The 14,917-nt window shown below is 39.8% G+C and overlaps 2 protein-coding genes across 2 annotated transcripts; both read left to right on the top strand.

Annotated features, from left to right (window-relative positions):
* The first annotated feature begins 83 nt into the window (after window positions 1-83).
* On the top strand, window positions 84-6,205 carry isca1 (iron-sulfur cluster assembly 1). The gene is made up of 4 exons (XM_072387525.1): window positions 84-201; window positions 2,868-2,921; window positions 3,392-3,497; window positions 5,180-6,205. Exons 1-4 carry the CDS (start codon window positions 121-123, stop codon window positions 5,326-5,328), a joined length of 390 nt encoding a protein of 129 aa, XP_072243626.1. The 5' UTR covers window positions 84-120; the 3' UTR covers window positions 5,329-6,205.
* A 2,764-nt stretch (window positions 6,206-8,969) lies between these two features.
* Window positions 8,970-13,296, top strand: kiss1rb (KISS1 receptor b). The gene is made up of 7 exons (XM_072387524.1): window positions 8,970-9,098; window positions 9,316-9,536; window positions 9,955-10,079; window positions 11,152-11,287; window positions 11,564-11,802; window positions 11,883-12,035; window positions 12,908-13,296. Exons 2-7 carry the CDS (start codon window positions 9,317-9,319, stop codon window positions 13,142-13,144), a joined length of 1,110 nt encoding a protein of 369 aa, XP_072243625.1. The 5' UTR covers window positions 8,970-9,098; window position 9,316; the 3' UTR covers window positions 13,145-13,296.
* Window positions 13,297-14,917: the final 1,621 nt, after the last annotated feature.

Raw genomic sequence — 14,917 nt, 5'->3', positions numbered from 1 at the left:
CTATGACTCATTGGCTACCGCATCTGTCTGTCATAATTTTAGCCAATCGTTGACTTGGGGTAGTGGCCAATTTCTTTCTACGCTTGCGCAATTCTATGTTGTGATTTTAGCAGTATCAACATGTCTGCCTCCTTGGTGAGAGCGACCGTCAGAGCGGTCAATAAAAGAAAGATTTTACCTACAAGAGCTGCATTAACACTGGTAAGTTAAACATTTGCGTTTAAAGCTCACGCAATGTACACCTTTTCTGTTGGGAACTTTGTATTTTTTAAAGTGTTTTGTTCACTCCAACGGTCGTGGTGTGGTGTTAGTTGTGTAAGTTGGCTAAGTTAGCTAACAGTCTGTGACTTGAGCATTAGCCGCAGAACGACGCTGATATAGCTTCTTGGTGCTTTTTCGTAAAACAACACTTATTTATTCTTGTTAAGAGCTTGACTTAACTGGTATACATTCACGATTCGTTTATTCAAGTTTGATGGTTAACCCGATGCTGTCATTATGCAGAAGGCAATACTATAACTACCCTGCTGTTCTATCAACTACGGAAAAGTCTAACTTGAACCAGAAAATTGAAAGAAAACATGTCCCCAAAAAATCTGAATATCTTTAGTAAGAGCTGTAATATACACGAGAGCGATGCAAATGTGCGTGTGGCTTTCAGGAGGGTAATAACGGTGCAACCCGCAGGAAAATAGGACACCTAGGGCAGTGCCCGCACTAGTACTACTTTTAAAGTGGGGTTAGCTGCCCCCTTACATCACATAAATACATGAATAATGAGTCAATTCGATGCACGATGTCTTTCCCTACGTTGAACGTCCCCATCACCTTCGATGAAATTCGGTTCAGTGGCAGGAAAGACAAACTAGCAAAATATATATGAAAAAAGCTGAATATTCCACCGCAGGCAACCCTTCCTCAAGGGAATGTCCTGAATGTTTGTGTCTTGCATAGTGCAAGAACACAGGGGTCACGCATTTCCCATATTCCACACAATAACGTTAACACACTTCCTGTGCACGTTAAAAGGCGAGATTAGCTACAAAAGCTTATTTTACATCATGACCTTGATAAACTGAATCGCAGATTTAAAGTAGTTTGATTGACCCTTTACAGTTGTTGCAGGAGCTATATTGCACTCTAGCAATAAATTACTGGTAATGTAATTGCTAAAGTAAAAGTTTGAACATTTAACATGCATTTTGTACTTCGCTATTAAAATCGGTATTTGTTAGATGAAAGTCGAGGTCCTTTTAGCAACTTGGTTACACACGTGCCAAATTAAAGGATATTTTTGGTTAACTGAGTGTTGAGGCATTGAATGCCGGTGCTACAGAAAGTATCGCCAAATAGTTTGATGATTTAAAAACAATGTTATACCCTTGATGGTAATTAGATTTCAGACTAAGGAGAAATGGGTGATTATGAAGACTAGTTTTTTAAAAATATTTTAGCCTTATTTTCTTCTTGAATTTGATACATTATCTATCTGTGATGTTCTTCTTTTGATTGCATTGAACTGCTTGTGACAATTAATTTTTATCCAAATAACTGGATTGACCTCCATCATGTTGCATAATCATAATTTCTAGTAAACTGTATGAACGACACAGTTTGTACCCCCTTCTACTACATGTGTTATAGGACACAAAATGTGGATCTCATGGTGCTTAACTCCTAATCTTTGACTATTTAATATAATAATCTATTGACACTTACATCTGTTATTTAGTTAGAAAGTCAAACAAAACAGCTATTTTTAAGTCAAAGAAAAAGGAACCAAGTAACTTGGAAGAAGTTATTGGTTTCATTTGCATCAAAAAGGTGACACACAAAGGATTTCTGTCTCTCTTTAATGTTTGTTTTTTCATAAGGAGAAAATAAACCAGAAAGTAATAAGTAGTTAGTTAACTACCGCTTGCCTTTCACACTGTAGACATCTGTGTGATAGTGTTAATAAAATAGTCTGAGACTTAAGCTGTTGATGCTGAGTCATGGTTTGTTTGTTATGGGTGGGTTGAAATGTGCTGATGGGGAGTATCAGCTGATGAGTTTTGCTGTGCTGCTGAAAGATAATGTGTTTGTGTGGAGTTGATAAAAGGAGTTGACTGAAGTAAATGTAACGTAGTGGAAATGTGACACGGCACAAGTTTCACTTTGTAGTTATTTCCTTTGTCCTGTCTGAGCCATTGTCTTTATGATGACTTAATAGATATGATCATAACTTTATAATTAGGTAATGCATTGTGTAATATAGTGTGGTTCTCCCTTTATAGACAAAGATTAAATCAATAAGTAAAATAAAATCTCATTCAAGATGCTTGTTCTTGTTCAGTTATTGCTCCTCACTCTACAAGTTTAGTTTGGACATCAGTACTAACCTTGGTTCAGCGTACAACTATGACACAGCTCCAGGCTGTGGCACAGCTCGGGTGTTCTGAACATTTGGAATCGGCCGCACATACAGATGATCACATTTTAAAGGTTTAAGGGATTAGCACCTTGTGGCTTGAGTCGTTAATCTCAAGCTCCCAAATGCCTCCACATGAGAGCCAAAATGCTGAGATCTCTCATTTCTGTACCAACATGCGCTCAGTTCCATCAGAGCCTTTGGGAGATCTGGTAATTTAAGACAAGTAGAGGTCTCAGACCTTGCTACAGTGTTTTATTGGTGGAATAAATGGTATCAAAACAGCCCAGGAAACTTTAAACTAGCTCAGCACACCGCCATGCTTTTCTCCATTCTTATTCTTTTCACAGTTATTTCCCAAAAGCCAGCGTCTGCAAAATAAACAGCCTCCATCTGAATCCATCACATACTGTAGCCATGAGGAGTAATATTCTACTTTCTGTTGTCTTTTCTTTAGACTCCAGCAGCTGTGAGCAAGATCAGGTGGTTGTTACAAGACAAACCAGAATATGTGAGTATATGATATGACCATCATTCACAGAAACCTCTTATCATCTAGAAGACAGCGAGTCTCTAATGTGCAGTTTTAAGTAGTTTATTTTTCAATAAATATTTTATGTACTGAATTATGAATAATACAATTTTTAGGGAAAAGCAAATAATAAAAAACAAAATGACTTTTGTTTGTAGGCACCAGATTTCTTGAAGTGAAATTTAAAGATCATACAAGGGAAATCTCAGCCTTGTTCAGAGGAAGGAGACACTGACAAATTGATTATTGGATTGTAACTTACAATGTCAATCTGCTACAGAGACAAGAGGGAGCCTCCACACAAAGTTTTGATTGACGTATTTCTTGTCATTTTTCCTGTTTAACACGTCTGTGCTCTTTTCATCATTAGATTTTCTCACACTGTTTATTTTGTAGCAAAGTGGGGGAATAAAAAAGAGGATACTGACATGTGTTTGGTGTGTCATCAGATCGGTTTGAAGGTTGGAGTGAGAACACGTGGCTGTAACGGACTGACTTACACACTGGACTACACAAAAGAGAGAGACAAATCAGACGAGGAAGTGCTGCAGGATGGTAAGTGCAGATCTTTATTCTTGAAGCTTTGCCTGTGAAAACGAACAAAGATCTGTCAGATCTTATTGTAAGGTTCATTTGTGGTATCTGGACAACATATATGTTAGTCCAATGTTTGTCATGACAAAAATTAGAGAGAGGTAACATCTTGAAAAAATGGAATTGCTTGAAGATGTAGCCAATGATTTTTTTTTTTAAATGATTTTTGTCTATTATGTTGCAGCTCCTTATATTGTTTGCTTCTGATTAGGCAGAATACTGTGACGCAATTTCAGCAAATACATGGTATCTTTTTGTTATCTGGTTTAAAGCAACACCTACAAGCTTAAAGCAGAAGTTCTATTGCGGATTTCATGATCTAAATTAGAAGACAAAATGCCGGCAATCAAAATATGCTGGGATTAGCTCCTCTGTTCTGTCCCTCTGAAAGATTCAGTTTCTCTAGACTCTTGCTCACACAACTAAAAGTTAAATTGTGTACCTTACTAATGTTGGGTTTGCCTTTTCTTGCTGCTTATTTTAAACGACCTAATTGATGCTCCAGGGGGAAAAAAAACTTTCTTATGAAACTAACTTGGCTGAAACCTTTCCTAAAAGTTCAATTAAAGCAGTTTTTGGCATAGGGGTGGGCGATATGGCAAAAATATCTCATCACGATTTTTTAAAAATAAAATCACGATTTCGATTTTATCACAATCTTAAATTGAAAAATGAAAAACAGGCAATGTTGCAGAAGTATTTTCGGCTGGGCAGCTCGTACCGCGGCTCAACTACTTTGTTAAGCGACCAACTCCTCCGTTTGGCTTTCAGCCTTAGCTCTCCATGCGGCTACTGCTACACACACAAACAAGGAGGCGGGTACGAAAGCTCGTCACTGCCCATAATTTGCAGTGATTGGTCGGGCAGGTTGATGACGTACTACGTCTGGTGCGTCGGTGCATCAGCATAGAACTGCAATTTATAGAATGTGCCCTAAACGAGCCCACGATCTCTGCAGTTTGACAGATCGTTACAGATCGTCTTCACATGGCAATCCTTCACGATTTAATATCGTCAAGTTTTTCTTTACTGATTTCTTTGATAATTTACAGGATATCATTCATTTTATTAATACAAAAGAACTCACTCCTCACCCAGCAAAAAAACAGTTTTAAAAAAAAAAAAGATTTTTAAAAGGTTTTATTTGAAATCTATGAGTTAATTTTCTTTTAAAAAAAAAGATGAGTGTAAGTAATGAAAATGAATTTATGTAACATATAATTGGATGAAAAAACATTTTATTATCTGGAGATTTAAGACATTTCCTCCTTACCTTGCAAATCTTTAAAGGTCAACAAGTCCAGAGGCTGTGTGCTTCAGTCAGCCTGTGTTTAAGATAAGCAGCTCCGTCAGCGGAGGCATCTGACGTAGGGTTGTTCGTCAGGGAAAGTTGGTTTTGATGGCCTGTAACCCTTTAAGAACAAAGAGATCTACACACTCTAACTATCTATGCACAAGGGAACTGATTGGCCAGCAGTCAGAGTTTGGACATGTTTTACTTGACCCTGCTCCAGTGCACAAGTAGAGAAGTGCATAGATGGCAATGTCATCCCATAAATTAACTTTGCCAAGTTATAAATCTAGCTTCGTTGTATAGGCCCCAGTTCGTTGTAATGTTTTCTTCTTTTTCTTTTTCTTCTCAGGTGTGAGAGTGTTCATAGAGAAGAAGGCGCAGCTGACCCTCCTGGGAACCGAGATGGACTTTGTGGAGTCAAAGTTGTCCAGTGAATTTGTCTTCAACAATCCCAACATCAAGGGCACTTGTGGCTGTGGGGAAAGCTTCAACATATAAGCATCATGGAGCCTCCGTCCTGCTACACCCTCCCTGCTCCAAACCCCGTCTGAACTATAAAGACTGAGAGACTTCCGCTGAGGAATTTGGATGTGAGGAAATCTTTGAGATGTGGACACCCCTGAGTTCCTGACACTGCTGTTCCTGCAAACCACTCACACAGACATACCAGTGAAACACAAGTATGCTTTTTCATGCTTTGAGGAAACGTTTAATTCACACTGTAGGCAAATCCATCAGGACAGAAACCGTAGGACCTGAGAAGCCAGGTGCTTTCTTATACATTTTTTGGTGTGCTTTCCATTTTACACACATAGAGATTTTTCTCATCTATGTTTTGTATGCAGGAGAACAAAGCATGGCTCAAGAAAAGACGTACACTAAAGCTGAAAGTTTATGAAGTTTAAGTTGGTATGGCTAAGAGGATGATGCATGGTGCTCCTGAGTATCCTGTGTCAAGGTTTAAATCCACCAAAGTCCACATGTGAATGCAAGCCGACGTCAGCTGTTTGATAAACACACTATAACACTGTGTTCTATCATCCACTGTCGAGTACCAGTAGTGTGCAAAAGAAAAAGAAAAGTGGAGCAGTTTGAGTGTCTTGAAACTGTTTCATCAGTTTGTAAAGTAAAAAAAGTATATATTTATCTCTGTGTGTAAATACAGAAAAAATGTAAATTCCTTGAACAACACATACGCACAAAAAAACAACGCACAAAACATGTATCCCTCTCATAAAATAAGGCAAAGTTTCTGTTGGTTTCTGTTTGCTTGAACTTGAACAAAGCCAGAACTTTGTTTAGAACGTGAGCTTTTAAGATTTGTAACCTGTGCAATATGTCCGTGTACATATGAAATAATAAATGGCTAAACTAAGTCATGTGTCCACTGTTTCATATTCCTCAGTGTGCCTTTGGGACTTTGACCTGTTGTCGTGGAGCTGGCTCGGTTGCATTAGAATCTTCATCTGAATTGTCATGGAGATGGATCAGTTGTTTTCTAAGACCATATGGATACGGGATCGTGGCTAAAGATGGCCTGCTCGGGACAGCAAGGAGGTCAACTGGCATCGTTGCTTTACTAAATTTACAACTGGGCACTTTGCCTGATGTTGGTCATGAGCAATCCAAACAATGATGGAGGTTCTGAGAACAGAGAGCTTTATGAACTCAAGGTAACAACTAAATGTAGCAGACCGAATTTATGTCTCATTGTATTTCTGAAAATGGTGTTGATTTTATTCATGCTCTCAAGCATCCAGGGAAGGAGGTGGTGTTTTCTTTAAAGTTTTTTTTTAACTAATATGCATATCATGAAAATAAACTTTGGTGACTGACGATCCAAGTTTGCAAACACGAGTTAGATTCTCTTTTAAAGTACTTCAGTTGACTTCTTTTGGCCACTTTCTAACCTCAGAACAAACTGAACCTCCATGGAGTTCAGTCACCTGAGCACAGTCTCTGAAGGCAGCAGCTTGCAGCATTTGGAAATGCTGCAGTTAATGAAAGTAATAGGAATCAAACAATTCTGTATAAGACCCCTTTTCTGTACCTGCAACTTATTTTCCCAGATGTCTGACTTACTAAAGGCTTTGCCTCAGAGGAATCCTCCATCCTGTAAAATTGCTCAAACTGATCCTCGAAACAGAGCCAACCTCTCCGTCCTAAAGTACACAGAGATGGGCCGTGGGACGTTCAGATCCAGAGCCGTCCTCCCTGAAAACATTAAGCAGCTGTCCAACTGTCAGTTTAAGAGGCGAGATTACCTGCGTGAAAGCTTGCCTGCTTCAGTGCCTGTCCCTCCCCCCAACACTGCAGAGTGTTCTTCTCAGGAGGGAACGCTGCAATCCTCAAATCCTGTTATTTCTGCACACCTGGTGGACGAATCCAAGGTCCTGCCCTTTGACTCATCCCCCTCTGTTGCCGAACAGCTTAAAAAGCAGGAGACACATCTGTGCATCCTTGGTGTGCAGGCTTGGACCAGACCCTCATTGTGTGAACAGCAGAGGCCTCTTAAACCTTCCCCCCAAAATGGTCAGTGACCAAATAGCTCTAACAGTAACAAAAAACCAACATACTGCATAGACTTCAGACATCAGATCACTCTATCATCTTCCAATGCACAAGATTCAGGGTTTAATGTGTTTACATACTTTCTTTTCTTTGTGATTTAAGAAAGGTTTTTCTTATAGATCCTAGAAATTATAAAGAAGTAAAATGTTTCTTTCCTGCCTTCACAAAGCTTGAAATAGAAAGTAATTATTTTGTTGAGCATTCTCAAAACAAAATCTTTGCAGTTTGACTCTAAGTTCAGTAGATTTTTATGTTGTGGTAGTGCGTAACAAAAATAATCTCTGGGCTCTTTATAATGAGAGGAACCCAAATATTCCCTTTAAGCAAGAACTTGGCAATGGTAGAAATGAAATACTCCTAACAGTAACTTCAGCGGAACCAAATATGAGCAGATGCATAGCCAGAGCAGTCAGGAGATCAGTTGTTTACTCATTGTTTTGTCGCTTTATCCTTAATTAGTGCCGACCACTGAGTGGTTCTTTGAGGACTTGGCCGACCTACAAAGGAAGCTGTTTTTAGGTGCCTCAAAGAAATTTGGAGTCCAGTGGAATGCCAGATGAACACCACTAGTCAGAGTCCATGTCTTTGCTGGTCATTTGAATAATGTTTAAGAGGGACAAAAGAATAAAATCAAACTGAATGCAGCCTAAGTATTTTAGAGCAGACTGATCACTGTTGCAGTACTTGAAAAACAGAAGACCAGCATGCTGGTTTCTGGTGTAGATGTGCTGAGAAAATGCAAACATCTAATATGCCATCCGAAGATGGAAAATTCTTTGATTCCTCCAAATCCTGACTGAGAAGTAATGAGATCTGTTTACTGTAAGAGAAAACGCACATCTCTGCTTATTAAAGCTCACATTGTTGTGCACTGTAAAACAAAAGTTAGTTATTTTTGTTTGTTCGTTTCAAGAAAAGCATGTATATCTAATTCTTTTGGGTGCAAGGAGAATATGACAATCAACAACCACAAAGACAACGAGCACAACGTTTTTTTTTATCAAATACCCTCCACACACATTTGATTGGGAATCTGGCAAGATTTTCTACTTGCTTCTTGACAGCCAAGGCTGGGAAAGATGTAATGCCAGCTTTAAAAGACTGTTTGTTGTGTCTGAAGTGGTGGGACATTACGATGTACAGTCACCATGACCCACAGCAGCTTCCTCTGAGCATTCATTTTCATTTTGTCTTTACAAACAAGTCATTATGATTCCCATGATTTTGCACAAAGTCAGCTGTCACTGCCTTGCTCAACAACTTTGTTGAATCTCTTGAATGCTGTGAACACACAGTTGCTGGATTCAACCAAGCAGTTAATCAGACAGACAATTTCTGACATTTTTTAATATATCTGTACAGTTACATTTCAGAATTTTAACCTCGGCTGAAGACTTGACTCAGCTTAATTTAAGGATGAGCGGCAGGCTGAGCAATGAACACAACGTCATTCAAATCCACCTGCAGTTACAGGGACACTAAGTCCTGGGTAATTGCAGGTGATGATGGAGCTTCTGTTTAATGCTCAACATAACACACCACCTCCCTCCATACTCCCACCCCTCCACTTCTGGTGGTCTATATCAGCGCTTTCATCTCGACCCCGCTGAGAGCTGAACGGCTGCCCATCGCGGACCAAACCGCAGTTTACAAGGCAGAAAGAGGGAACGCAGCAGAAGCAGATAGAAACAGCTCAGGTAAGCAAAGTCTTTGACAGAGAAAACCCTCTAGACTGATTGCAGTTGTGCTTTGAAATAATCTTAAGGAAAAAAATCATATTCTGGATATAAATACAACACCTTGTTGTTCCACTTCTGTTCTTTGTTAATGTAGTTTCTCTGGTTTACATCTTCATGATCTGGTTCGTAAAAATGCCTATGTTTCAAAGAAATCCTCGTGTCTGTGTTTTGTCAGGATGGCTGCAGAATCAGGAGCCAGCAACAGCCCAAACTGCGAGTCTGCATGCAACGATTCTACAGTTCTGGAAAGCCAAGGCCCCCCGCTGCTGGTCGACGCTTGGCTTGTCCCCACTTTCTTTGGCCTCATTATGCTGGTCGGTCTGGTTGGGAACTCGCTGGTCATCCATGTGGTCACCAAGCATCAGCAGATGAAAACTGTCACCAACTTCTACATCGGTAAACTCTCTGAAGGGCAGCCACTAGTGTTTCCAGTTGCTTTACTTTTGTTGGTTCTTCCGTTAAATCATTTTCGAATGTTTAGGTGAATTAGATATCATGTTACTGTAGGTTTTATACAACTTTTATTCTCATGAATCACAACCCATGGCACTTTATTTTTGCTCTACCATTAATCTAATTATTTACTTTACTTTTTCCGTGGGAAAATAAATTCTGATTGGTTTTGCTTCCCACAGAGTTTTAGGTGCATGAAGCAGCATCTTAAGACAAAATGGATCATTGACAAAGCTGCTTGAACATGAAAATCTAACAGACAGAATGTTCAGCAGCTGCTTTTTAGCTGAATACATCTAATGTTAATGTGTCCTATATTTTATTTGTCTGTTTAGAAATAACTGTTCTTGTCCTCTTCCAGTAAACCTGGCGACAACTGATATCTTGTTTCTGGTGTGCTGCGTGCCCTTCACTGCCACACTGTACCCACTGCCCAGCTGGATCTTTGGAGAGTTCATGTGCCGTCTGGTTAACTACCTTCAACAAGTAAGATACACACACAAACTAACTCACACACGACTCAAAAGCTGCTCTTATGAGGCGATTGTGTTGGCTTTTGCTTAACTGTCGAAAACTTAAACCCTAAACCTGACCTCAACCATTACCAGTTTATGCCCAGCCCTAACCCTAACCCAGCCTGAAGTTAACTGTAGCTCTAACCGTGACCAGGACCCCAGACATGATGCTCTACTGACGCCCTAATAACAAAATGTGCAAGCAGTTTGTGAAATACTACATCAGTAAAGGTAAGGAGCTAATTTGGAACTTGTTTTACGGTAGAGGTTACTTGTAATTGAAGCTGTTAGGTGAATATCATGCTAAAAACAAATCAGAGTCAAAACGTGAGTGAATATTCTACCATTCGCACACACAGAAATTCAACCTAATGACTTTATCTTTATGTCTCAAAGTCATGTGTGCGCTATGTAAGTGTGAAAGTACTTGAATGGCTGCATAAGATGTAATAATGTATGACTTAAAAACTATGATCCGATCAGATCACAGTCAAATAAATGTTGAATGAATTACATAAAATGTTTTTTATTCTTTACAACATCTGGAATATTAGGAAACTAACTCAAACTAACCACTGAAATATATTTTACTTCATTACGTAATGCACAAAATGCCTTATTATATAATAAACATATGCATGCTAATTGTTTACTGTTTCAAGACACAAAACTAATGTTTATGATTCCAGATTTTAGATGAAAATTTGTCCCAAAGAGAGCAGAAGTATATCAAATAAGACTTTTTGTTGTTGCTTTTGAATAATTTGTCTTAAAGTTCTTCTTATCTTGTATCCATTCTTGCTTTGTTGCAGTTTATCGTAGATTCTTTCAGAAAGTATTGCGAACAAATGAAGACATAGTCGGCTTCCATTTGGGTTGTGTTAATAGTTCAGAAAAAAAGCTAGTATTGAAAGTGTTGCACTTTGTGGGCTTTTAAACTAAAATGTGTGAAGTTTCAGAAAAGAGTTTAAATGTTCGGTGTGTAATGAGAGCATAAAATTACAAACCTACCCTCTGTGTGTGTCTGCTGCATCTGTTTTCAGGTGACGGCGCAGGCAACGTGCATCACTCTGTCTGCTATGAGCGTGGACCGCTGCTATGTGACCGTCTACCCTCTGCAGTCACTCCGAAACCGCACCCCCCGCATGGCTCTGGTTGTCTCAGTGTCCATCTGGATAGGTATGACACAATTAAGTCGCAAACACAGATTATCTTGGCAACAAGACAGAGAAATAACCTTAATGCCTCTATTTACATTTAATCCCTTGCAAATATTTCTATGTTTTGGTGACAAAAAAAACCCAAAGCCGAAGCAGCGACCCTCAAAGCCTCTCCACCAAACTCCTGCAGACGAGGCAAAACTAAGCATTGACCTGAATTGTACTGGTGTGAGAAAGAAATGAGCCTGTTATGGACCTGATGCTGTCAGTCTCTTGTGTCCTCTGTCCCCTCCAGGCTCCTTGCTCCTGTCCATCCCCGTAGCTGTGTATCAGCGTCTGGAGGCAGGATACTGGTTTGGCCCACAGACATACTGCACCGAAGTCTTCCCTTCTCCCCACCTCCAGAGAGTCTTCATCATCTACAGCTTCCTCGCAGTCTACCTCCTGCCCCTGCTTACCATTATCGCCTGTTATGCCTTCATGCTCAAACGCATGGGCCAGCCCAGCGTGAATCCAACTGACAGTAGCTACCAAGTAAGGAGCATTTTTCATGTTTTGTAAAACTAAACGTTTCGGATCATTTCAAACACGCGACCAAGCCATCTTTGCTCCAGCTACAGGTTCAGGCAGAGCGAGCAGCAGCAATGCACGCACGAGTCTCCCGAATGGTGGTGGTGATGGTGGCCTTGTTCCTCATCTGCTGGGGTCCCATCCAGGTCTGCATCATGCTACAAGCTTTTGGCCTCCGCAGTTACATTTTATACAAGGTGAATTTATCTACATTTTTACTCCATTAACAGATAGTCAAACTTAATCTTGAGCAAACTGACCAGACTGTAAAGGGACTGATACAGAATGCAGTGATTTGGAGATGATTTAAACTCTTTCTTCATTTGTAAAAGCATAGACTAAGTTCTAAAACGGCTCATTTGATTTTATTACAGCAACACTGTTCAAACAAGTTGTGACATGGTGATGTTTGGGTTAGTGTTGCATCACATCTTCTTTTAACAGCTCTCTAAGTGTCTGAGAAGTGAAGCGATGAACTGTTGTAAAGTGTGAAATGTTTTCCAAGTCTTGCTTGTTGTCAGATTTTAGCTGCTCAACAACTCAACAACTTCTGTGTCACATTATTAGTTTAATAGTTTTCCAAATGTTGTCTGTGGATGACAACTCTTTTTTACTATGGAGCCATGCTATATGTGAATTGTGCTACTGAAATGAGTTAGACCTTCACGAATAGAAAAGTTGTCTTGGTGTAAGCACACGTTGCCTGAAAACCCGTGTATGCAGTATCTGAGAATATTGCACCTCAGTACGTCACTGATGCTAGCTTCTGGACTGCTCTGTGACAATGAACCATGTGATCTCTCTCTTCTTTAGCTTGCAGGTCCAAATGTCTGTAAAATTCAAAAGTTATTTTCCACAGAACAATTTTCCACATCACCTCAGTCCATCTAAAATGAGTCTGGGTCCAGACAACCTGTACATATGAGCTGAAATGGTAGCAAAAACATAGGTCACATAAAGTTTTAGCTGAGGTGTGGATAGCAGTGATAGAGGGTGATTTTCCTGTCTCAAGAGCTATGAGAAGGGTCATTGTCTGTCATCTAAATCTGCCTTATTTTTCCATTCACAGCTGAAGATTTGGGGTCACTGCATGTCTTACTCCAACTCCTCTGTCAACCCGCTGGTTTATGCATTCATGGGCAATAACTTTAGAAAAGCCTTCAAGCATGCCTTCCCTGCTGTTTTTCTGTGGCGCACGAGGAGGAGTGTCAGGGTGGGAAATATGGATGCAGAGGACGGGGGAGATATGGATCGCCAAGCACCCAAAGGAGAAGCAGAGATGCACTTTCTTTCATGTGGTTCCTAAAGGCCACGTTGGCCGTTAGGACACTGTGCATTGGTTGTTTATTTATAGGATGTTCTGCTGATGAGAACAGTGTGCTCACAGTGGTATTGCAATGGACACACACACAATCCAAGAGAAAGAGGTAAATATGGTGTTATGGCTCCATATAAATCATCCTGAGACAGTGTTACATTAGTAAACATTAGTAATTGAGTGGTTTTAACATACATACAAACACACAGGGTATGTGCCATGTTAGCTTTTAAAGAGGATGAGTCAGTTTTCTGCCTCTGTGACTTTCATTAGCAGCTAAAATTCACTAATCCCTAACAGGTTTTTCTGGATTGGGTTTCCAGACCGGCGTTTGCTTTTCATGTGAACGTTTTTTGAAGGTTCATCCACTTTTATCTTCTCTTATGATTTTTCTACAACGATCTTTTGTCCATTCTTTCCTGCAGTCTTGTTGTTTTCCGTACTATACTGATACATTTGTCAGTGGACCCATAACTTCACATAGTAGCTCTTCTATGGACTCTCTACATCTGATTATAGCCTGAAACGGTGTTGTTTTGTAAGGTGTTGTAAGACTGTACGCACATCCTTGCATTTTCCCCTCTTACTAGGCTATTTGGGTTCATACTATGCTTCTGTTTTTCCCCCTGCATGTTGGGGAAAGTATGCATAACACTAAGACACTAAGATGGAGCCATTTAGAGAAGCAGTCTCATGTGTCTTTGAACTCTTGTACTTTCAAACTTTTGAGCTGATTTACTTGTACATGATGTATACGGTAGGTGGCAGTGTTGCATTTACAGAATATCCTGTAGAAAAAGAGGGAGAACTTATGGATATGTTTTGGTTAAAATAAATCAGAAGTTAAATGACAAAAACAATAAGTACTTTCCTCAGTGTCTTGGCTTCTGAAACCTTTTCACTGTTTGCTGCACGGGTACAACATATAAGTTATTAAGTACAAAGAGATTCCTGCACATTGATAGCTATATATGCCCATATGTTTATCCTCATCAACTTACCTAAAAGCTAATACTGTCCATCCATCCATTTTCTATACCCGCTTAATCCAATTTAGAGTCAGTGGAGGACTGGAGCCTATCCCAGCTGTCAGTGAGGAGTGAGGAGTAGGGTACACCCTTGCCAGTCCATCATAGGGTCACACAGACACAAACGAAACAAACAACCACCATTTAAAGTCACCATTCAACCTGACATGCATGTTTTTGGTGGGAGGAAGCTGGAGTACCTGGAGAGAACCCATGCATTCACAGGGAGAACATGCAAACTCCACACAGGAAGGCCCCAACTGGGAATATAAATCTGTGTTTTAATAAAAACAAGTGCTGACCAGCACTTATTTTTGGAAATGTCCAGATTCCTGCAGCACAGATTCACTCCTAATTGCGTTCATGTGACTTTGTAAAATTGCAGCTAAAGGTTGTTGCTGCTTGAATGAGATGGTCTGAGAGGCAGAGTGAGGCAACAAAGCAAAATCATGACCTTGATACTAGTTCAGTGGATTATTTTGCCTTTGAGGGTATTTTTTAATATTGGACAGATGTATATCAAACAGCCTTACACAATTCAAAATGACCAACTGTGATACACCAGCTGAAAAAAATTCACAGCGGTGAATATTCAACAAGTAGGTCGTTTTCAAGGTCTTTTTAGTGCAGTATTTACCCTTTTTGTTACAGTCTTTCAGCTAAAAGGGGAACACAGTCTAAGCAGGCCAACGGCTGTACAGAAAAATACAAATGTTTGGGCAACAATTTCTCT

The sequence above is a fragment of the Leuresthes tenuis genome, unplaced genomic scaffold, assembly GCF_036924035.1.
Source record: "Leuresthes tenuis unplaced genomic scaffold, fLeuTen1.0.hap1 SCAF_6, whole genome shotgun sequence".
Classification (NCBI taxonomy): Eukaryota; Metazoa; Chordata; class Actinopteri; order Atheriniformes; family Atherinopsidae; genus Leuresthes; species Leuresthes tenuis.
The sequence above is the reverse complement of the archived record's forward strand: the minus strand, read 5'-3'. Positions and strand labels throughout refer to the sequence as shown.